The sequence below is a fragment of the Carassius auratus genome, chromosome 12 (genome assembly GCF_003368295.1).
Source record: "Carassius auratus strain Wakin chromosome 12, ASM336829v1, whole genome shotgun sequence".
NCBI classification, from domain to species: domain Eukaryota; kingdom Metazoa; phylum Chordata; class Actinopteri; order Cypriniformes; family Cyprinidae; genus Carassius; species Carassius auratus.
In genome coordinates, this window is record NC_039254.1 from 15,257,550 (window position 1) to 15,280,995 (window position 23,446).

Below are 23,446 nucleotides of genomic sequence, written 5' to 3' on the forward strand. Positions count from 1 at the left end.
AGGGAATCGAACCTTGCACTTGATAAGCAATGCTCTACCAATTGAGCTACAGGAACACACTTGTTAAACAGCTTGTTAGCCTGTATAACTAAAATATATTGCCAAACGTAGATGGACTCCTCCCTTAATGGTTTCGGAAGCTGTAAAAGGTTTTAAATCTTAATGCTGCACCAAGCAGTGAAATTCTGGAGAATTATGGGCTGCCAACTTTGTGGCAACAGTTTGGGAAGGGCTCTTTTTGTTCCAACATGACATTTTCCCCTGTGCCCAAAGTGAAGTCCATATAGAAATGATTTACTCTTTGTCCTCACCAAAATGACAGGAGCAGCCAAACTCGAGCTGGAATTGGGTGTACAGTGTATTACTTCTACATCACTAAGCCATACATTTATTCTACAGTGAGTCTGTCTGGGTTGAAGACAATTTGCATTTGACCTCCAGGTTTAATGAAGATAAAGGATATTCCAGTCTAAACATTGATTTATTGGTTCCACATTATTTCAAGAGTGAAAACTTTTGTAAACGGATCTTTTAAAGGAAATTGTAGAGATATGTACCTCTTGCATTCATATTTACATACACTAATCCAGTCTCTGCAAATATGGCAGTAGGTCAAGGTTTTATATGGCGCAGGCATGCATTGCCATATTTTCTAGAAAAGGACTCACGCTAGGTCAGTAGATGGCATTTATTTATTTATTTTTGAGAGGAAAAAAACCCAGATAAGTTGTAAGGAATTCAAAACATAAAAAAGTACAAAACAAACATAAATTGTACTTATATTCATTATAAACAACATTTATTATAACAGCTAAAGCTAAATTTATTCAAAGTGAACCTGGAACTACCAGTGTGTGTGGTAGTTAAATTCATGTTTCGAATGCTTGAGGTTAATTTGCATTTTATAAATCGTTTCGAAATATACAAAGCCCCTAAGGCTACATGGTAATAAAAGTCAAATGAGATTGGATGGAAAAAATATTTTAAAGCTTTTGTATTCTCTTGAAATTTTGCATTCCCCCAACAAACTATTCATTCACTTGCAAAACTTTTGAATGAATTAATATGAGGTGGGAGGAATGCAATAATTTTGCGAGAGACGGCACATTTTACAAGAGATTGTAAATGTTTCTCAGGGAATGCTAAGTTTCGCTGGGGAATGTAATATATTTGCAAGAGAACAACAATTTTACAATAGAACAAAAATGTTTTGTGAGAGAACATGTTTCTCAGGTGACTGCAAAATGTCTGCAAGAGAATGCAAAGTTTCTTGTGGAAATGAATTATGTTTGCGATAGAACAATCGCAGTTGCAATTGTGATAGTTTCTAAGGGAACACAATATGTTTGTGAGAATTTGCACTAAGTTTGCAAGAGAAGGAAAATGCTTTACGAGAGAATGCAAAGTTTCTCAATCAAACAATTACAAGAGAATCAAAATGTTTTAAAAAAGAACTAAAAAGTATCTTTCTCAGAGGAAAACAATACTTTTTTGAATGAATGCTACAGCATACACACACACACACAGAAATGAATTTGAGCTGCATTCCAATAGACACCAGAACTCATTCAGCTTGAAAGCAGCTTTAGAATCAACCAAAACCAACAGTGAGGATCATTTACTGTCATCCTGTCAATCTGGGAGCAGACTCTACTTTTTCCTGACTTTATCTCTCAAAAGATCTTTCACTCTCCTGAGGTTCCTGTCCATAACAAGGCGGGATAGAGAGAGCTATCCCCATTCATCTTGATGGCAGTAGCTCGACTGGCATATTATTTAAAATAAATGCCTAATTTTACATTGGAAAAATGCTTTTAAGAGAAGGTTATTTGCAGCTGCTAACAGGACCAGGCTAATCAGCTATGTTTTGATTCTATTAGATTTTGCATGTTCTCTGGTGGATTCCTACCCCTGGGGACCATATTGCAGTGTGGCTAACAGGCTAAAGTTTATAGTGGAGTTGGCCTCGTACACTCTATTCTCATTTGAACCATGACCACTAGAGTTCGACAGTCCAGCTTCCCAAATGCTTGCTCTCTCTCGCCCCTGTAGATTCAGATGTGCTCGCTCTGTTCAGGGACACGGTTCAGCCAGAGTAGGTCAGCTACGCATGGTGTCCACTGAATGCTAACTAAGAACAAGGCCAAGATTCATTCCAAGAAATATAATCTCATCCATTTTTCATCAGGCTATACGAATTCGCAGCTCAGACATGCTTCATCGCTAAACATTTCACTGGTCATTAAAATTTCAATAATGTTTCCCTTCAGGGATGCCACACGATGTGAGTCAACATACTTATATTATATCAGGTCAGAGCTGTTCATAATGCATACTATGCTGCAGACCCATTGGAGTTGAGAGATTTCAGTCTTTAGTTCAGTCTTCATATAAAGATTTAAAAATAATTTAAAGTAAATTTGGCTTGTGCTTTAAAGTTATGGGATATGTAATGAGCAAAAACCAGTCCATTATTGTATGTGTGCCAATCAATGCGTCCTGGAATGCAGTAAAACCCTGAATGGTTTCAGTTAAAATTAGAAAACACTTTTTCAAACTTTTGTACTTTCTCATTCAAAACAAATTCATTTGATTGGAAGTTTTTGCTGAGTGTGCTTATCTTCACACTTATTTTCTGCCGAGTGCTGTGACTTAAGCACAAGGGCAGATTGACGTATAGGAGATGTGAAAAGGGCCGATCAGCAGACAGTAGTGAATGGCTCCCGGTGGAGACATCCATCCCACTCAGAAGATAGAAGTTCAGATCTTTGACCTTAGCTGTGATGGATGTGTCCCACTGGACAAGCAGCCATGGTGTTGACGTGGATGTCATTCCCGCATCGCACTGTCCTTTTATTGTTCTGGAGTTTCTTCATAAACCCTGGGGCTATAGAACCATTTATCAGAGAAACTCAGATTCCATAGCTCAAGGGCCACTTTTAGAAAATGCAGGGTATCCAGGGGCCAGCGAATAAAAAGACATGGTAAAAATATATAACACTAAATGATCTGTCAATGTGTCTGTCTGTCTGTCTTCTTTCTGTCTTTATTATAACTCTATCTATCTATCTATCTATCTATCTATCTATCTATCTATCTATCTATCTATCTATCTATCTATCTATCTATCTATCTATCATTCTCTCATACTGTGTCTGTCTGTCTATACAAATCTGTCTGTTCTCTGTTTATGTTTTTCTCTCAGAAATCTGTTTATCTGTCTGTCCAACAACAAAAAAGTGCTTCCCATCTGTCTCTGTCTGTCTGTCTGTCTATCCATCCATCTGTCTGTCCATCCATCTGAATTGGAGAATAAACAATATACTTACTTGAATAGTCTAGAACAGTGATCTCTCGTCTCTCATAATTGGATGCACTGATTTAGGAATCAGTCCATTTATTTGTCATATTGTCTGTTTTGCTGTCAAGCTTTTGACATGTGGGTGCTATTTTCTTACATTTTTGCTGATGCATAGAACACACACTGTTTCACAAATGCAGCAAGCAGTCTGTCACTATGCACAAATCACTGATGACAGTATTTGCATATCCTAATGTTTTGCTTTACAATTATTATAAAGGACATATGAATTGTGAAAAGTTTTGTAAGATAATCTGATGATACAAACACTTTAATGTAAATTACACAAACTTTTTACACAAAGTTTTGCGTTCCAAGGAAGCTAAAATTTCAATCAGGACCACTTCCGTTAAGTATATTTATGACAGTTATAATTGCATACAGTTAGTGTTGACGGTATGGTTATGTTTTGGGAAACACTCCACACGCCTGTCCATGCAACCATGCTTGGACAGAGTGGAGAGAGCAGCATGACAAATCCCCCTGGGGTACAGAACAGAACCATTATTAGCATATATGATTACAATTCACAATTACATGAGTTGTAAACAAAATGTGATAGAGACTGCTTCCAATTAAGCACTGTAAAGAAAGAACAAGTTAGATCGGATTACAGGTTCAGATGGTGGAGTTGGGTTTGGAGGAGGGAGTTAATTGCAAGCAGCAATGCAATGGAAGAGACACTGAATAATGGGAATTTAAATAGACCGCAGGTGATAGGTGTCAAGACTGGATTGGTACATGTCAGGAACAGCTGACTGTCAGCTGATGCAAGCGCGACTAACGTGGCCTGACTGAACTAACGCGATGCTTGATTAGACTGCCCACATTATGAATTCTTGGGCCGCAGACAGCTTTGCTGATTGTAAAGGTTATATTATAATATATTATAAAGTGTTCTGGTTTGTCACGTCACAATGCTTTCTTAATTAATTCTCAAAAGATGTCTGAATTGTTATGGTGGGATGAATTTGAGAATACCTGCCACATACTGTTAGATTATTTCTTTTTTCCTTAATCTTCTATTACCATAATCTATTGATTTCCATAATCCTGAGATATGCGTACTTATTATGTTCAGGTTTAAAAGAGATTTATTGCTTCACTATATATACTGTAGAGCTATAAATTCCATACAAAAGATCTTAAAATAATATTCCATACTACGTACTGTGCAACATTCACAACCCATACAAATTGAAGGGATTATTCATCTTCATACACCACAGATGAATTATCCATAATAACTGTTATTCAGACAGGCTGCAGTCATACCAGTGGGTAAATGCATTTAATTTGCTAAAAGTACTTAAGTGATATTTTAGATATTGATGTAGATTTTGTGTCTGTTTTTTACTGATTAAAGCAAAAAGTACAATAATAATAATAATAAAATAAATACGTTATTTAAATTTAAATATTACTCACTCCCCAATATTTACAGAACAATTCAGAGGTTGGTTATCTTTGTGTCACAAACAGCATACCGAAAAATTAAGATAAACCTTAGTGGGCAACCAAATTTTTTTTTAATGTTCACGTTCTGGATTTGTGGCTCTTCAGAGTTTCCTTCCTGTGTGCTTGCTTATTGCTGAGTGTTGATTTCTTCTGTGATTACTCCCATTGGCTCCTCTCCAGGCTTTCAGAGGTGTGTTATCTTATCTAAAGCATTTGTAAGACCGACCCTCAGAGTCTCACTTTTACACCCTTGATTTTGCTGAGAAATCTGGTGCCAATGTTTTTAAAAAACACTTTTTTTTCTTCATCTTATCACCTTTATATCATTCCAGCATGTTTTGTGTGTAACACTAGGAGATATTATACAGAATGGTCACATTGTCCATACACTGAAGGTAGAAATGAGGAACCTAAGCTCCAAAAATTACAAAATATTACTTTATTGATGACAAAATTTTGGTTTGTTACTCAAACAAAGCAAAGACTTAAAATTATGGGAATGATTATTTTAGAAATATGGAATATAGTGCACGAGTTGTACAGACCAGTGTCATTTCAGTATCATCTGTGCTAAATATATATATGTTGTTGATATATATATATATATATATATATATATATATATATGTTTCCAAACTCGTATTTTGTTGATTTAATGATCACAATTTTAACTTCTGGGAGAACGATGACTTTAAAAAGTCATAATTGTTTTCAGACTTCAGAGACTGCAGAATCTCTATGTTGTAGTTCTCACCTCTGCTGAAGCCAAGATAAATTTGGGTCACATATAGGCTAAAAGAAACAAAAAAACTCAAACTGAAAGAAAATAAAAGCTTTGCCCTTTTTTTGTGGTCAAGGGTGCTATTTGGAAAACCATTTGTTCCAAGTTCATCAATGGTAATAATGTTTTGTCTTTCCTTAGCAGTGTTGGGTATAGTTACTTTGGAAAGTAGTTAGTTAGGTTACAACGTTACCATCAATTAAAAGTAATCAGTTATGATACAGCGTTACCTATTCATAAAAGTAACGCGTTAGAGTACTCATGCGTTACCAAAAATTAAAAGCCGTTTGCAGCGGCTCACACACGACAGACATAGCCCCGGCCCCTTTAAATGCACCTAGAAGTCGTGACTCCCGACAATGAATAACGTCAGTCATCCGACTAAATTAACACTGCAGGATAACAATAAAAGGAAAGACAGTCAGCAATCGGCTATTCCACATGGCGTTTTATTTATTTATTATCACAGAACATATTATTAATCAAAATTCGCACCTAACGTTACCCAGCCCGGGTAGCCTAGGCTACTGTATATTATGAGCGCCACAAGATAACTCCTGATTTTTCTTTAACTTTAAATAATGCAGTTATCAAAGTACAATTATGCTTACTTGTAAACACAACCTTAAACAGGCTTGCAGATTTAAATCCATTTAGAAATGATGAACAACCAGCCAGCCAACGATCTAACAGAAATTAACAGCTGCCTGTCAAACAAAAATGATAACAAACCGAATTAAATCCTTCACTGCCACACAAGCAAATGACAAATCGCTTAATAGCCGAACTAATTATTATTAAAGTGTCACTCACAGTCACAAGCCTAAATTCGCTTTAACACAGTCCTCTTACATTTACTCTTCAAAGTAGTGATTAAAACGTAGCGTTAAATTTAAGGTAGAATTTTTGGCGGTCGACAGAAGCTTTTCACCAAAGCAAAGTGTGCATTTTACCTTTATGTTCTTTTCTTTTTCGTTGACAAATTGAAAATAATGTGCGTACTTCCATAAACCAAACGCTGTCCTCTCTGCTATCTTGCCGGGAGTTCGAAGAAAAAAAAAAAGCCCCACACACACACAGGGTCAGGCGCAAGGCACAGACGCATCACAGCCATTGACTTTACGATCACAGAGCTTCGGCTCCGCTGATACATCCGCAGGTGGCACAGTAGACCTAGGACTACTGTCTGACAAAAAGCAGGCTGCAGTCGGGATTTTCCTTTCCTTAAAATAACGGATTACTTTTTTTAAAAAAATAACGAAGTTACTGATTACTTACGCACGAAACTAACGCGTTAAGTTACAAATTTCAGGAAAAAAGTAATTAGAGTACTGTAACGCGTTACTTTGTAACGCGTTACCCACAACACTGTTCCTTAGTATAAAAGGAGCTCCACAGCCATGAATCTTTAATGGCGACATCAGATAGTTGGTCTTTCCTTTGAAACCCTGCTCCCCGTCATTGGCCCAGTTGCTAAGAGAGCCCAACTTACCTCGGTTTAATGTGTCAGCACTTCTGATGTTATGTAAACCCACACAAATGCTATCAATCTGTAATTCATGAGTGGCAGGCCAGAGACAGGAATTGGAAACGCAAGCACAGATGGAAACGGCCGTCGTCATAAAACAGAAAACCAATCCTGAGAACTTTTACGGTAGACTTGCCCTTCATTTGAACTTCAGATGACTGACCTTTGTGTAACGGGACAATTAACTGCCCTCGCTTTGTATTGCGACCTCAAAGAAAGCCCATTTTGTTCATAATCACTGATCTGTGTTGCAGAATTCATGGAATGGATTTTGTGTGATTTATATTCTGCTGTCGTCATCTCATAACTTGCCATTCATTTTGGGAAAAGGTGTGTAGGGAGGAGAAAAGCCAGCGGGTTGAGACCAGATTCCTCCTGCTAACAACAGCAACCGCTGGCAGTCGTAGATCTCGTCATGCCTACCGTGAAGGAGCATGTTAATCAAATCAGTCACTCAAGGACTGCAGCGTAGCACTGTCTCATTGCTTGCCACTGTAAATCAAGAAAGCGAATAGTCAGTTCTTGCAACGCTGGGGTAAAATACAGCATATAAGCAAAATGCAGGTCTATGTTGAAGCTAAAAGCTAAATTTGTTAGATGATGTTTAACATTGGGTGCAAAGGTAAACTCACTTAGAAGTTTTTAATTTGGTAGATACATTCTAAAAATCTGGTTGCTTTCTCTGTTTTTGACAAAAGTATGATTTGTTCATGTCACTTCAAGATGCAACTTGTCTGTAGAACATTTGCTAATGGCAAGCACATGGACCTGAAAAACAAAATGCAATCTCTATTGTCAGGAACAATTATATTAGTGTCAATCATGTCTTTGTTGTTCTGCTGATGTAGAAATTGCATCAGACTCAAACTGTTTTGCGGTCCACTTACATTGGTTTTGACAAATGGGACTTGTTTGCAATCATTACCCTTGTCGGTCCTGAAACAAAATGACCTTAACCAATTGGGGGTTGGGGTGTGAAGAATTCTCATTAATCTGTCAGTTGATTTTAGAGTTAATGGTTAAGTTTGGGGGTTGGGATAGGAGTATGTTTTTATCCTGCTGATTTTCATCCTTGTTATTTTCCCTCTTCTTGTAGACTGAAATGGTAAGGGGTATGGTTGTGCCTTTTGTCAACCAGAGTTTAGGATTGGGCTGGGTTTGAGATTCCAAAATTATCATAATATCCATCAATTTCCATACGGATCTAGGTACATTTTGTCCTAATTGGCAAAATACAGATACTTTGGTTTCCAGCTATTGTACTTTGCAACCATGATTTTGCCAAGTAGGACATTCGTGGATCAACATTTTAGTTGGCATTGTAATTAAATAATGTAGGACCAATGGGGATCAGGATTGAAATGTTTGAAAATAAATCTTAAATAATTTATATTATGCACCGTAATCATAATCTGTGTGAAGTGCAAAACAAGTTGTTGGTGTTTTACTGCCACTAGTGTTAATTTCAACAGCAAACTGCAGTGAATTATGTGCATTTGCAAGTTTTGCAAAAATGTAGATATACAAATGTTTTTCCAAAGAGCCTTTGTTGTTTTTAGGGGTTGTTAATTTTTAGGAGTGAGTTTAAGATCATATATGTTTGACAGGAATGTTATCCAAAAACATTTGTGGTCTGCTTGCTTTGATTTTGCCTGAAGCAATGTCCTCAATGGTGTTAATTTTCATTGGTGTTGATTTTTGTAAAAAATCATTTCTTTCAACCAGTCAGTTTTCAGGGTTAAGTTATGGTTTTTGAATAACTCTTAATTTCCATTTGATTTTAATTCTAGTTAATGGTTAAAGGTAGCCCTATAACTATATTAATTTGACAGGAATACTCTTCCAGCAACATTTCCTACTTTTGCAAATTCACAGTCATCTTGAGGAGCACCAGAAAATAACTCATGTGAACACCTCTTGCTAGTAACACTGCTTGTCTTCTGAATTTTTTCCATGTATATGTCTCTTTCTGTTTGGTTATTTCCTCTGACTTATCTCAGAAGCATCGGAGGAAAATTTGATTTTGTGCTTCTTTATTCTTCTGTCTCTCCCCACCGCTCTGTCACTCCATCGTTCTCCTGCTCTCTGCTGATGACACTATCTATGACTCCAGACTGGCAGTATGAGGGTAAGACGATGTATCTTATCTTTCTGTTTCTCTTTTGTTCTCTCATCGGGCGTGAGAGCACAACTCTATTAACCCTTTGCAACCCCAGTGGTAACAGCTCTCTCTATACACATAAAGAAGTCATTTTGTAAATCTATCTTTGACTTGTACCCACCCAGCCCTGGTCCCAGCAGTGGATAGGTTACAGTACTCGTAGATCCTTTTTTATGTGCAGGTTGTGTGACTTAATGTGAGCTGAAATTGAAATGTCTTGTTTAGTATGAGTTACGTTGCAGTCTAGACGTGATGAAATTTAGTATTTTTTTCTGTTCCTTTTTCCCATTAATTCTGTGTCCTTGATTTTTCAGAGTGCAAGCTCTCCAGAACAGGCCCGCCTGCAACCATTGTAGCCATAGACGAGGAGAGTCCAAATGGTATGTCTATATTGTTGGTTTCTTTTTTTATCTGCATTTCATTAAACTAAAATGAAGGGCGTTCTTTTGAAAGAATGTGGTCAGAATTCAGAACAGCACTTAAGTTTAATCATGAAATTCAAGTCTACTTCGTTTTGGTTTAGCTTTAAAATATGAGGTGGACAGTTTGCTAAAAATGAATTGTGCTTGGTCAGTGCAACATTTACTGGCACAATTTTTACTGTTTTGATTCACTAAAGGAATTATGACAATAAAGTAACAGCTCAAACGTGTCCATAAAATGCATTCTGAATGCAATTTGCGTGTTGCAGTTCCCAATTTTGCAGGTATGTTGCTAGTTGCTTAGAGTGCTTAGTTGTGAGGATTCTCGTTCATAAGCTTATGATTGATTTGATTTAGATTGTGTTTAATTAAATTAAGATTAATTTAAAAAGAACATTATGTTGTATATTTAATATAACACAATGTGTTTATGTGGTTTAAGCGTCAAAACCACATTACATTATTGTTGCTCATCTATGTGCCGGCTTTCTGAAACCCGTTGATTTTTACAAAGCTCATCAATCTGAAAAGCGAGGTATACACTGATTGGCCAGCATGTGATGGAAATGATACATGTTAACATACTTTGATGCCGTCCAGATAAAACCATTAAAACCCATTACAAACAAGGTATTTGTTGTATCCAGTGGGGACATAATTAAAGTTTTTCTCAGTCGCTTTGGTACATTTCACGAATCATACTTGACATTTGCAAAACAGTAAGTGCATTTCTCAAAACAACTCGTACAAATAGCAAAACACCATGGATTACCTGCAAAAGCCAATCTCTGGCTCAAAATCCTTAGTTTGACTCTCAAAAATAAATATCTGTGTCAATGAACATTGTCATTGTCATTTTAAAGGAAAAATGAATATGGGCACAAAGTTTTCAGAAAAAAACTTTCCAACTGAAGATTCATGAGATGAACCTTTGAGCTATTTCAGAGAAATGGTTTATCATTGGTTGATCTACATTCTCTTCATTACTTAAGATTAAATTGCACAATTCATGCCAAATTTACAATAAGTCTAATAATAATGTGTAAAAAAAAAAAAATAACCATTTTGTATTTAATGACTTATACGATGAACTAAAGACTAGATGTTTTGGGGGGTAAGACTATTTACACAGAAAACTATGTAATACATTTTGAGCAACATGAAATTAGCGACTGATAATGTAGGAAACCACAGATAAATGTGCATAATCAATTGCATGAATGTACAAAAGCAATCGCAACTTGTTCAAAAGAATGAGAAACGTCTAAGGTTACGTATGTAATCCTGGTTCCTCGAAGGAACGAGACGCTGCGTCGAGAACGTTTGGGGAACGCGTCCAGCGTGACGTCTCTGAAAAACATGTATAATCAGTCCAAAGGAAGGGCGGGACGTCATAGGCAGGTGAAGTCAGAGACCAGGAAACATAAAAGCATGAGAGGCGAAGCCGGATATCAGCCTCAAAGGAAGAAGCAAGTGCCAGCCAGAGATGCCGGAAGTGTGGCACTGCGACTCAGCGTCTCGTTCCTCGTTCCTTCAAGGAACCAGGGTTACATACTTAACCTTAGACGTTCCTCTTCAGGAACTCGAGCTGCGTCGAGAACGTTTGGGGAACGAGAATGCCCACGCCGCCAGACTTTCCAATCTCTGCCTAGTGTGGAAGAGCACAGGTAAAGCAAGAGAAGGAGAGGAACCTGACAGAAATTGGGGACAACCCGTCCAATGCCAAACTTTAGAAGGAAGTGAGTCTTGACCCCCAGGAAGGGGAGATCAGAGGACTCGAGACTTAGGACAGCATCCTGATCAAAGCTTAGCTTAAGCTTCTTCTGGCCGGAGGCCTCAGCTTCAGTGCACCATGTAGGAAACATGTAACCAGAGGGTTTCTGCTCACTGACTGGCCACCGAGAGGGGCGTGGTAGGCCACCATGGCCGCCACGTAGACCTTCAAGGTGGAGTGGGTCAACCCTGCGGAGAGCCTGCAGGAACTACAGCACTGTACCATCCGGGCAGTTAACTGGGTCGAGCTGGCGGTCTCCGCACCAAGAAGTGAAAAGCTTCCACTTCAAGGCATACAGTTTCCTCATTGAGGGAGCTCTGGATTGGAGAACGGTCTTACAACCTAAAAGCTAAGAGTTGTGCCTCCTCAGAGACAACACCTACAGCCTCTAAGCTCCATGCGGGGGCGCACCCTCCGCCTGCGAGAGGAGATCTCTCCTGACGGGAACGTCCCATGGAGTGCCGTCAAAAAGAGAAATCAGGCCCAGGAACCATACCCGGCCCATCCAAAACGGGGCTACTAACAGCAGCTCGACTCGAAAAATGTACAGATGAAGCCTCGGCCATGTCTGTACCATGGCGTCCAGCCCCAGTGGAGCTGGATGAGTCAGAGGAAGCCAGAGGGGACAGTGCGATGTCTCTCGAGTCGCAAACAGATCCACCCGAGTCTGGCCAACATCTCCAACTCTGCTTCATCACCTCAGTGTGAAGCCGCCATTCCCCGGGCTTCGGCCCCTGCCTCAACAGGATGTCTGCTCCCATATTAAGATGCCGAGGAATGTGAACTCCTCTGAGCGAGAGGAATTCGTCCTGGGCCCACACAAGGATCTGGTACGCTAGTTGTATAAACGGCGTGAGTGCAGAACTCCTTGATGGTTGATGTAAGAGACCACCGCTGTGTTGTCGGTGCGCACCAACACATGGTGACCACTTAGGTCTGGGAGAAAATAATGAATTGCACAAAGCACGGCCAGCATCTCCAGGCAGTTGATGTGCCATGTCAGATGGCGACCACTCCACAGACCACGGGCAGGGTGGCCACTCATGACCGCACCCCTTCCGGTGAGGGACGCGTCCGTCGCTAGCATACCGTGGCGACAAGGAGCTCCCAGCACCGGGCCCTGGGACAAGAACCAAGGCTTCCTCCACATATCTAAGGCACGTAGGCAGCGCCGCGTGACCTTTAGCATGCGAAGTGGGTTTCCCCTCAGGGAGAACCCCTTTGTCTTGAGCCACCACTGTAGGGGTCTCATGTACAGCAGGCCAATAGTATTCACGTTGGACGCAGCTGCCATCAGACCCAGCAATCTCCGTGACTGCTTGACAGTGAGTGACCAGCCTTCTCTCACTCTCGTGACTGCAGTGAGGATCGACTCGATCCGAGCAGGTGACATACGTGCCTGCATCGTGGTCGAATCCCACACCATGCCCAGATAAGTGGTTCTCTGAACTGGAGAAAGCACACTTTTCTTGGTGTTAAGTCTTAACCCCAGCTCTTTCATGTGAGCGAGAACGACACCTCGGTGCCGAACCGCCATCTGCTCAGATTCAGCTGATATCAACCAGTCAACAATGTGGTTGAGTCGGGAAAGTGTGGGGTGAGAGTGCAATGCCAGTGGAAGATACTTATTGGTAGGCTTTTGCCCTCAAAAGCAAACCTCAGGAACTTCCGATGAAGAAGGATGGAGATAAGTGCATCTTTTGATAGATCGTGACACACCAGTCCTCAGACTTGGCCTGTGCAGTCGTGCTAAACTTCAGTCCCCTGACTGAGAGGTTCAAAAAGCACAGATCTAGAAAAGGACACAACACCTCATCCTTCCTCGGAACAGTGAAGTACCGGCTGTAGGACCCGGACTCTGCAACCCAAGGAGGGACCACCTCGATGGTCTCCATTCCTCAGATAGAGTCTACTTCTGTTCCATTACCAGAGCCTGCTTGGGGTCCACCAGAACTGTATTCTGTGGCCTCTCACTACAGTGTGCAGGACCCACTGAGACACATTTGGCAGTAGTTTTCACGCTGCAATATAGTCTACTAAGGGAATCAGCCTCTCAAGACTGATCTCTGGTTGCATCAGCGCAATTGGCTCGGTGCCCTGAAGCGGCGTACCGGCTGGAGACGGCCGAACTAGCTGCTCTGGAAACCTCCCAGGAGGTCGCAAGCCTCTTAGCACCGCTACGTTTCCGGGCGGTAACTGAGAGAAGCGCTCGCTGGAGACCGCTGCGCCCTGGAACACCGGCAGGGTTGGCAGATCGATCTCCTGAGGGCACTGAGGAGAGACAGGCACCGTGTAATGCGGTGTACACTGCTCTTCCCCAGAGGGGCCTGCCCTCCGAGGTCCTGAGCTGCAGCATCAGGACTCTCGTAGCTGAAATCTCCTAAAAACGACTGTCCTCAGACCCACATCGTCTGCTAGGAAGACTAGACCAGAGCCTGCTCGGGGCAGGACCCCGCGAAGTACACTTGGCAGGAGCTCCCACACCGCCATGTGACCTCCTAAGGGAACCAGTCTCGCGAGACTGGCCTCTGGTGCGCCTAGAGCCACTAGCTCGGTGCCCTGAAGTGGTGGACCGGCAGGGGACGACCGTACTAGCTCCTCTAGAGACCTCCGTAGAGGTAGCGAGCCTCTCAGCACCGCTACATTTCCGGGCGGTAACTGAGAGAAGCGCTCGCCAGAGATCGCTGCGCCCTGGAACACCGGCAGGGTTGGCAGAACAATCTCCTGAGGGCACTGAGGAGAGGTGGGCACCGTGTAATGCGGTGTACACCACTCTTCCCCAAAACGTCCTAGCCGTCAGGACGTTATGCTGAAGGCTATTCAGTGAAAACAACGGTCCGTAGAACTGCTTTCCACTAGAAGCCTTCGGCCTGGGAGCGCCACTTTGACTCTAGCGTCTGGGGCTGGAACACGGTTGGGACTGCTCCGCCCAGCAGCCCCTGACCGCCTCAACCTCCTCGGAGGAAGAGCGGTAAACACGTGTTCTCACAAAAGAAATCACATCCCTAGAGCCCCTGTACATCTAACTTCACATAGTCAGATAAATGTCATTTTATTCCTTAGAATTAAATGTAGTCAGCAACCAGACTAGTCAACACGGTCTGGTGTAGAAAAACTCACATAAAAATGAAACCATGTAATACATGCTTTGCCTCGGCAGCGCTCATGTCTTTATATATATATATATATATATATATATATATATATATATTATTTTATGCTACTCAGTCACACAAACAACATCAATCTCCTCACAGAAAGATGGATGCTGCAGCGAGCTGTCTCAGAGGGCGAAGAAACTGCAGCGCTGGTTTCCAAGCCTCGAGAATGAGCTCTAGATCTAGTGAACACGGGTGGAGATAGGCCGTCTCCAACCCGTTCGCCAGATCATGTGCGATTCCTGCTATCGCGGTCGCTGCTGTGCCTCTGCAACCGCGCGACCGCAACTGCAGGATCGCATGCACGGACACACTCCTTGGAGCGTGCCCGGCGAGAGAGCATGCAGCAGTAGCGAGCTGTCTCAGAGGGCGAATAAACCGCAGCGCTGGTTTCGAAGCCTCGAGCACGAGCTCTAGATCTAGTGAAAACGGGCGGAGATAGGACGAGCCTGCAGGATCGCATGCACGGACACACTCCTCAGAGCGTGCCCAGGGAGAGCGGAGCGCTTAACAGTGAGAAAAGCACAGTCAGCCCCCCGAGAGCTGACTGCGTGAGCTCCACTCTTCATTAATGCTGCTTATGTTAATATTAGGCATAATATGCTTGTGCAACTGGTGCTTGTGTGACTGGTGCTTGTGTAACTGGCGAGCTCATCGATGCCTTTCCACATCAATCTCCTCAGAGAAAGACAGGCAGCGCCGTCGCGCCCTCTCATCGGGAAGAATGTACCGCAAACGCCGGATCTGGTGAATAAGAACGAAGATAGGGACTTGCCCGTCTTACATTCCTTCCAGCAGATCCGAAAGCGAGTCCCGCGAGCACAACCACCGTTTCGCCTCGGCGAAAGCTCTCTCCTCAAAGAGAGCCTTCTGAGAGTGAAGCAAAGGCTTGCATCGCCCTCAAAAACTGACACTGCGCGCTTCACTCTCAAGCAGACAACTTTTTTTTGTTTTTTTTTTGGGCAGGGAAAAACACAGCCTGAGCGCTGCCTGCTCTCGCCCAAAACTTCCCTTGTTTAAAGCTTTGACAATGGAGTTTATCAGTGGACAAACGACACTAAATAAGACTAAATAAGACAAACAGATAGTGACTGACACACACACAAAGCGCTTGCTGAAGACACAAGGCTGATATCCGGCTTCGCCGCTCATGCTTTTATGCTTCCTGGTCTCGCCCTTCCTTTGGACTGATTATACATGTTATTCAGAGACGTCACGCTGGACGCGTTCCCCAAATGTTCTCGACGCAGCTCGAGTTCCTGAAGAGGAACTGGTTTTATAATGTGTATAAATGACTAGATCATGTGGAGGTTGTACAAGTAGTTTTGAGAATTTCATTTCTGATTTGAGAAATGCACCAAAGTGACTGAGAAAAACTGTAATGATTATAATGACTTATACTGTGTTTTTATGCATTGCGTTGCATATCGTACCGCGTAAACATTAAACCATGTCTGCATTTGTGATCGGAGAAACAACTAACAAGCGCTACTCTACACTGCCTCACATTATATAACAGCTCTTGAGCACAGACCCATTGTAGGCTAGTTTACATGTTCAGGAAACAGTTCTCCATAAAATGCGTCAAACAGGGTCACACACCGCAGGCATGAGGGGGTTAGAGAACAGCGCGGCCGACGGATTCGTCGAAGGACACAGGTGACAAATGCCGATACGGCGTTCCACAGAACGAAGCTTATGTATTTCCTCAGCGACCATCACGGATCAGCTCTAGGCATGACAAAGCAGATATTTTCCTCTTTTGTTAAGCCAAACAAGGTAGTTTCGTTTTCACAAAGTAACACAGCATCTCCACAACATGGCAGCAATAACAATACTACAGCAAAAATAAAAGTTACACCTTCTTTGCGTGAACATTTGAGTGGCGTTATGTAAATCAGAACTGATCTGTATAATGACATGATTGTTGATTGAATTCAATTAATTAATGAATCAACAGTGAATTGACTGAAGCTGAATAATTTTATTTTATTTTATTGTCTTTTACTTATTGCTCATTTGAAGTTCTTTCAAAATGAATGAACTTTACACAGTTACTGAACTGAATAATAACACTATTGTCTTGCTAAAGCTGCTTTATAGTAGAATTTGTGGTTTGCCTTATTTTTAAAGTTTGCATTATCAGTTTTTGATCCTGTTTAATATTGTGAAGCTGTTTTGAAAATCTATATTATATTAAGAAATATATTTCTTCACCGGTAGAAACTTGATATTGATTCAATAAATGCTCTGGCAGATTAAGTGAGTTCATTGAAGCCAGCAGACTGAAATGTACCTACTAAGTTTGAGTCTTGATAAGAATAAGAGTCATTTGTTTGAGATTCAGGTTGCATTAACCATGCAAGGATAAAAATATTTGTTTTCTTGACATCATTTTATAGTAATGATCTCAAGTTACATTCAAAAAAGGGGTGTTTATGCTCAATGAAAAATGACTTACTGTACCATGGATATGTTAATATGCTGTCTCAAAGCGGTCATTACATGTTTAAACTGGACTGTGGGTAGTTAGTTATTAAGAGGCAGATTGAAATACAGCGTACAAAAGTGCCAAAGCTCTCCTGTGCAATTTCCTTCATTGCGTGCTAATTGACAGTGATGGATGTGAACAGATTTACTCAAATCCATTGGAGAACATTTTTGGACAAAATGATGTGTATGTTGCACTGATGAAAGCAATTTTTGTTCTTCACACTTACCTAATACCTCCCATGGTGCACCTCACCAGGGTGCAGATGCACAGATGGTGTACTGTACGCTGCTACTTTGATGGGCATTTTCTGTTCTCTGTATCTGTGTGCTTAAATACTGTGTTACTATAAGAAGGCTTTAGGAGAAAGTTGACAGCTGCATTTGCCTTTGAACATAATTGGAACAGCTTACAGGTGTGAAAGAGTGTCAACACTTATGCTGACCCACTAATCACAAAACAACAACACCAACAAAAACCTTTTAGAAAGCCAGATTTAGAGAACCATTCGTTTATTGCGGTACCCATATAACTTTCGCAACAAAATGTAATTTAAATTAAGCAGGAAGCACAAGAAAACAATTTATGCTCGTAAATTTCTAGTAAATTACACAAACTGTTGTAAAGAAACAGCCCTTAACACATTCAATTTGGAAGTAGAAAAACTGAAATAGTATTTTCTTTTAAAAAGTATTCCAAAAAAATCTGGATTAAAAAAAGAGAAAATGTGATTTCACGATTTTACATATAATGATACCATACTCTAGCATATCATACAATGTGATACTAGACTTTGATTTGAGCCATTTAAGTTTTTTATAATTTTAGTGCAGAAAGTGTTATAAATTTGACAGTTTATGTCTGTATCTTTCAGAGTTTGGAGATTATCTCAGCATACAATTTGATTTTAGTATGAGTGAATCCCTTCTCTCTGTTTGTCTTCAATACCACATCACTGCAGAAATAGATTAAATAGTTGAGCATTTGTCCATGAATTTGAGAAGTGTTTTCTTGGTCAAATAAAGGAAAATCACTTCTCTTCATTTCAGCTCTTCTATAAATTGTCAGGATTTGTAGTAATCTCTTCTTTTTCAATTTACCTTGAAATTTCTCTCCTAAAGCTGTGAATCTCTATGCAATTATTAGAGTAAAGAGTAATCACATTCATCCAAGAGTATTATCCTCCTTAATGTATGCAATGAGATGCTGGCTTTACCTCAAATTACAGATAATGCACTGTTTTTGCTCAATTTTCACTCATTTTATCCTCTCGTCTCTGAGAGCCACACATTATTTTTTAAACCTCTTGAAAGCTACGCCACATAAAGATCATCATTTTGGCAAAAAAATATGTCAACTTTGGAAAGCTTAAACTGTAATCAGAGTTGTCACCGGGAAATAGTGATAAAGTTTGCTAAGGAGACGTGTCTTTCTCTCACTTTCCTTCTCTCCACTTAGCTGCAATTTACAATACATGTATAATACATTATAAATACAATATAATTACATGGTTAAGTACTGAGTAAAAATATTAAACAGCATTTACTCAGGATGGTCAAGATGGCCAATTAGTAATTTAAGAACTGACAAAATGATTGCTGATGTTGACTAGTTTTGGAGTTTTAAAACTGTGGCTGTAATGGTGGTACAATAAAGGGAATAAATAAAAAAGGAAGCAACTTAAACATGCTTTTGACTTCTGTCTGTCGAAAGGGCTGCATTTTCTTAGTTTTTTTCTTTTTTTTTATTCTTGGTAAATGTACATTTTTTTATTTGTTGGCCATTGGGTTGGATCTCCATGAGTGTGTCGTTTTAAAATGTATACATTTTTAAACATGCTCTTTGCGAGTATAGCCTACATTCTGTTCAATTTTGTTGTACTTTGTCCAGAATGCAAGAGCTATGCAGGGTCTGAGACCAAATAGCTGTTCAGACGATTTAAATATAAAATATATAAAAGCTGTTTTTACAAGCATCATGAATAATTAATTTTCTAATTTCTTGGGAAGTCAAGCTATAACTAACCTTTTATTTATTTATTGCATTTGGGTACATTTGATTTTGCAGTCAAATGGGTTTATTTTTATTTTATTTTATTATTTTATCAAGGTTCTTCAAAGGGCCTTAAATGAAAATATCTTATAATAGAAGAGGTGCATTCAATTTCATGTATGTGTTGCATTTTTTGATGCATATAAAAAAAATAAAAAAAAATAAAAAGGACTAGTGTCCTTTGTCACTAGACTGCTTTGTCACTAGACTATCACTAGTGTGGCTGTTTGAGTTTGAGTTTTCAATATTGAATTTAGATGTATTACACCTGAGAATGACTCATTTTAGCCTGTGAGATTTCAGGCACTATTACAATCATCTCTCAGGTAGTTGCTTTGATGGAACTAATTTATGATTGAAATATTTGTGAATTGTGTATAGAACTGCTAATAAACTACCAGTTTCAGTAAAAATACAGAAAATCTGCAATGCCCCTGTAACTGCTGAGTAATGCATTTAAATGGAATAAATGACTTTTCCAGTGGAAGGAAACAAATCAACCTGTAACCTCAAGGAAGGTTTCATTTAGCACTTGTCTCAGCAATTTCTTCAAATGGCTGGAGTTATGATACTGAAAAGACTTTTGGTGAAAAAAAGAGAAACAATTACACGAGGAGCCTCTCAGCATTGTTTACTCCTGTAAGGCATTGAAGACCATTGCACAATGATCATTATTACATTAGCACCTCATTACCGTTCTTGTGCTCCTCTTTGTACATTTAATGTTATGTATCGGTGGGTAAGGACCCTGATGATGATTGAGCGGAGATTGGAGGTTACAGCATGAGCTGGAGGTTAGATTAACTGTCAGACCTCAATAAAGTTGGTGGCTCAGTGGGTGACCAAGCTAAACCCAGTTTAGCACTGAAATTCCCCTCTAGTGTCCACAATTGGATTGGTAGGTAATTATGGTTACATTTAAGTGAAGACTTTTGATTTAGGCTAGATAGTCTGAAAAAAAAAAGTTGGGGATTTTGGTGTTTGGTGGAGGCTTTTTTTAATTAACTCTTGAGAGTAAGCTGAACTGTTGTTTGGATGCAAGGATGAAGGGTGGAAGGGCATCCATTTTTATCCCAACTTTGGACATGCTTTGCATCAACTCATCATCTTCATCTGACCATGCCCTCCTCTGGCTCTTGTTAAACGTCCTGTGTGCTCTCTGATCAGCTTCTCTGTGTCCAATTAGAGCCACAAAACTGACCGAAGTGACCCTTGCTTGATGATTAGATTTGTTCGTACTTGAGCCAACTCTGTCAATTAGTAGGCTGCATTTGATCTGAGTTATTAGTTTTGTCCTCATGTTTGAGTTAGGACCAGCATCCATTTCTGTCTTTGAGGCTGAGACCTACTGAGTTGCCCTTTTTGTCTCAACCATCAACTGTTCAGGATGTCTTCCAACCTAGCCTCAGTGTAAACAAGCGCTTGTGACAACGGTTCTGCAACACTGATATTACTGTACATACCTATTTACAAGTTTCGTGGCTGTATCGAGGTCAAGTGAGTGGTACTAAAATGTAATTGTGGCTACGTTTTTATTTACGTTTTTGCGGTGGTTCAGAAATTCAGATGCCTGAGGAGTAACCAACCCCCTACACCAAACCTTAAACCTGCCCAATAGTGTTGACGAAAGAAAAATTGATATAAACATACATTTGCTGATGCGACCATGCTATTTTTACTTTTTTCTTTGTGGGCTTTAACTGTTTTGTTGGACGGTAGTTCTACAGGATTCATACACGAGTCACAACTGATAAGCTACTAGATATTGTAGAAACTCAATTTTATGTAAAGCTGCTTTGCAACGATTTGTATTGTAAAATGCGCTTTACAAATAAACAGAATTTAATTAAATTCTGGAACGCTTCACTTCACAAGTGCAACACCATATTGCCCATAAATATGAAGCTGTATACTGTATGTGATTCTAAAGAATCAGTTTTCAAATCTTGTAGCCTGAAAAATTTGTTTTGAATTCATAACATAATATAATATAGTTTTACTGCCTCTATTGTTTATTTCAACTGGAAACTGCAATGATTATACTGCATATGATTTTCGTGATTTGCAGAAATGTAGGCTGAGGCATGTACTGTATTTCCAATGGACCTGGGTAGAGGTCTTCACTGGCCTGGTTGGAATGCTTGGCCTGGTTGGAATGCTTGGCCTGGTCAAGGACATCAGTTGGAGAGAGGCTTTCTCAAGTCTAAAACGTGAATGTGACTAAAACATTTTTTTTTTTGAATCCTCAATTAATCTATTGATTATTATTTAGTTAATCAATTGTTAGTTGTTTAACCATTGTTTAACTCACCTATAAATAAGAACTGCAACTTCTGCCATTGATTTTTCATGTCTTTATTCAAACGTTTGCTCATATTTCTTTACAAATAACTAAAAACTAAAGTGCCAACATTAAAAATTAAATAAAAATAAAGCACACGTGTCACGCTGTCAGTCTCTGTTTTCCTGGGTGTTCCCTAGTGAGCTCACTTCTCCTTAGGCACTTCACCATAGGCACTTTAATTCCTCTAGTCTGGTTCTGTCTTCACAGTAATTGCACTCCAATTAGAATCGCACAGGTGCTGACAATCCTGTCATTAGTCTCCCTATGTATAGCTGTCTTTCTCTGTCATCTGTATGGAGTCCTTACCCCATGTGTGAATTGTGCTCATCTCCCGAGTCTTTCCCTACCTTCTCGTTTCATCCGAGTTCCCGTTTTCATCCGGTTCCCTTTTTGGTTTTGTTTGTCTCTCAAGACTGTTTATTTTGTATTTTACCCTTCTGTTAAATAAACCCATACTTGCAATTGGATCCAACCCTCTTCTTGTGTTTTTCCCAAACCCAACCGTCACAGAAGGACTCCATCTCACAAGGATCCAGCGGTATGTCTGCTGCCATGTTCTCCCCAGCCAGCAAGCGGGAGAAAGGTGGCTTCGAGGGCTCTCGCCTAGTGGTGTTCCGGGGAACCAGGGGAGGTCGCTCCGGAACAAACAGCCGGGAGGAGGTCCGGCAGCGATCTCCACTGTGGGCGCCCGTCGACCCGGGATTCGGTTGGGGGCTGCCAGTTCCCCAGTTTGTCCCGAGAGGAGAGGGGAAACGCAGATCGGCCGAGCCAGCGCCGTGGAACCAGATGGCCGCCAGTCCTGTGCATCGGCACAAGATGGCCGCCAGTCCAGCGCCACAGTACAAGATGGCCGCCAGTCCAGCACCACAGCACAAGATGGCCGCCGACCCAGTGTCACAGCTAGGGGTGTCACGATTTCGATTTTAAATCGAAATCGATCGAAATTAAGTCACAGTCTCGAACTTCGAATTAAAAAATGGAATCGTTGATGCTGCCCCCCCCCAATGTTGTATGACGGCAAATCAATGACAAAAATAACCGAGCATTCAACTGATGCTGGCGCGCGCGCTATATGGCTTCCGCGAGAGGAAAACTGAATCGGATGCGAAGAAACGGGAGCCCGCTTCCCGTTTTTATTTTTGTCTTTAAAGTAATTTAATGCATTGTATACAGAGTAGATCTTTTGTAGTTACTTGATTAACTGGAATTCTTCTGATTGCTAGTGATTGCAGTCTTGTAATAAGAGATACACATATTTTACAGACTGTAATGATGCGCACACACACACACATACTGTACATACTGTACACACATACATAATATATATATATATATAAATAAATCTAAATGAATGACAGTGAAGTGTTTAACAAGTGTTTTATCTTTAATCTTTTAAATATTTACGTCGTAATATTTGAAGGTTAGTTTAGTCATTTTTTATTGTTTTTGTTTGTTTTGTTATGAACTTGAATGTCATCTTTTGTGACTGCACTTACAAAAGAAAAACTGGATGGCAGTTTATTTTAAGTTTTCAATTGACTGAAGATATAAGTTATTGTTACATTATGTTGTTAATAAAAGTTTTAAATTTGACAGTGTAATGTGGTACATTGCAAACAAAGGTCAGATATTATATTACATAAAAGTCTAGTTTGAAAAATGACAATCTGTGCTTTAAAGAGAATAAATGTAAAAATCGAGAATCGAATCGAACCGTTACCTTAGAATCGAAAATGCAATCGAATCGAGGATTTGGAGAATCGTGACACCCCTAGTCACAGCACAAGATGACCGCCCGCTCAGAGCCACAGCACAAGATGACCGCCCGCTCAGAGCCACAGCACAAGATGGCCGCTAACCCAGCGCCACAGCACAAGATGGCCGCTAACCCAGTGCCACAGCACAAGATGGCCGCT

The 23,446-nt window shown here is 40.4% G+C and overlaps 1 protein-coding gene across 2 annotated transcripts in view; it reads left to right on the forward strand.

Moving 5' to 3' along the window:
- Window positions 1–23,446, forward strand: part of LOC113111945 (protocadherin-15) — a 232,806-nt gene that overhangs the window by 15,826 nt on the left and 193,534 nt on the right. For both annotated transcript variants that reach the window (XM_026277216.1, XM_026277217.1), the window contains exons 3-4: window positions 9,242–9,256; window positions 9,604–9,669. In XM_026277216.1, coding sequence (XP_026133001.1) covers window positions 9,242–9,256; window positions 9,604–9,669 — 81 coding nt within the window. The remainder of the gene's footprint in view (window positions 1–9,241; window positions 9,257–9,603; window positions 9,670–23,446) is intronic.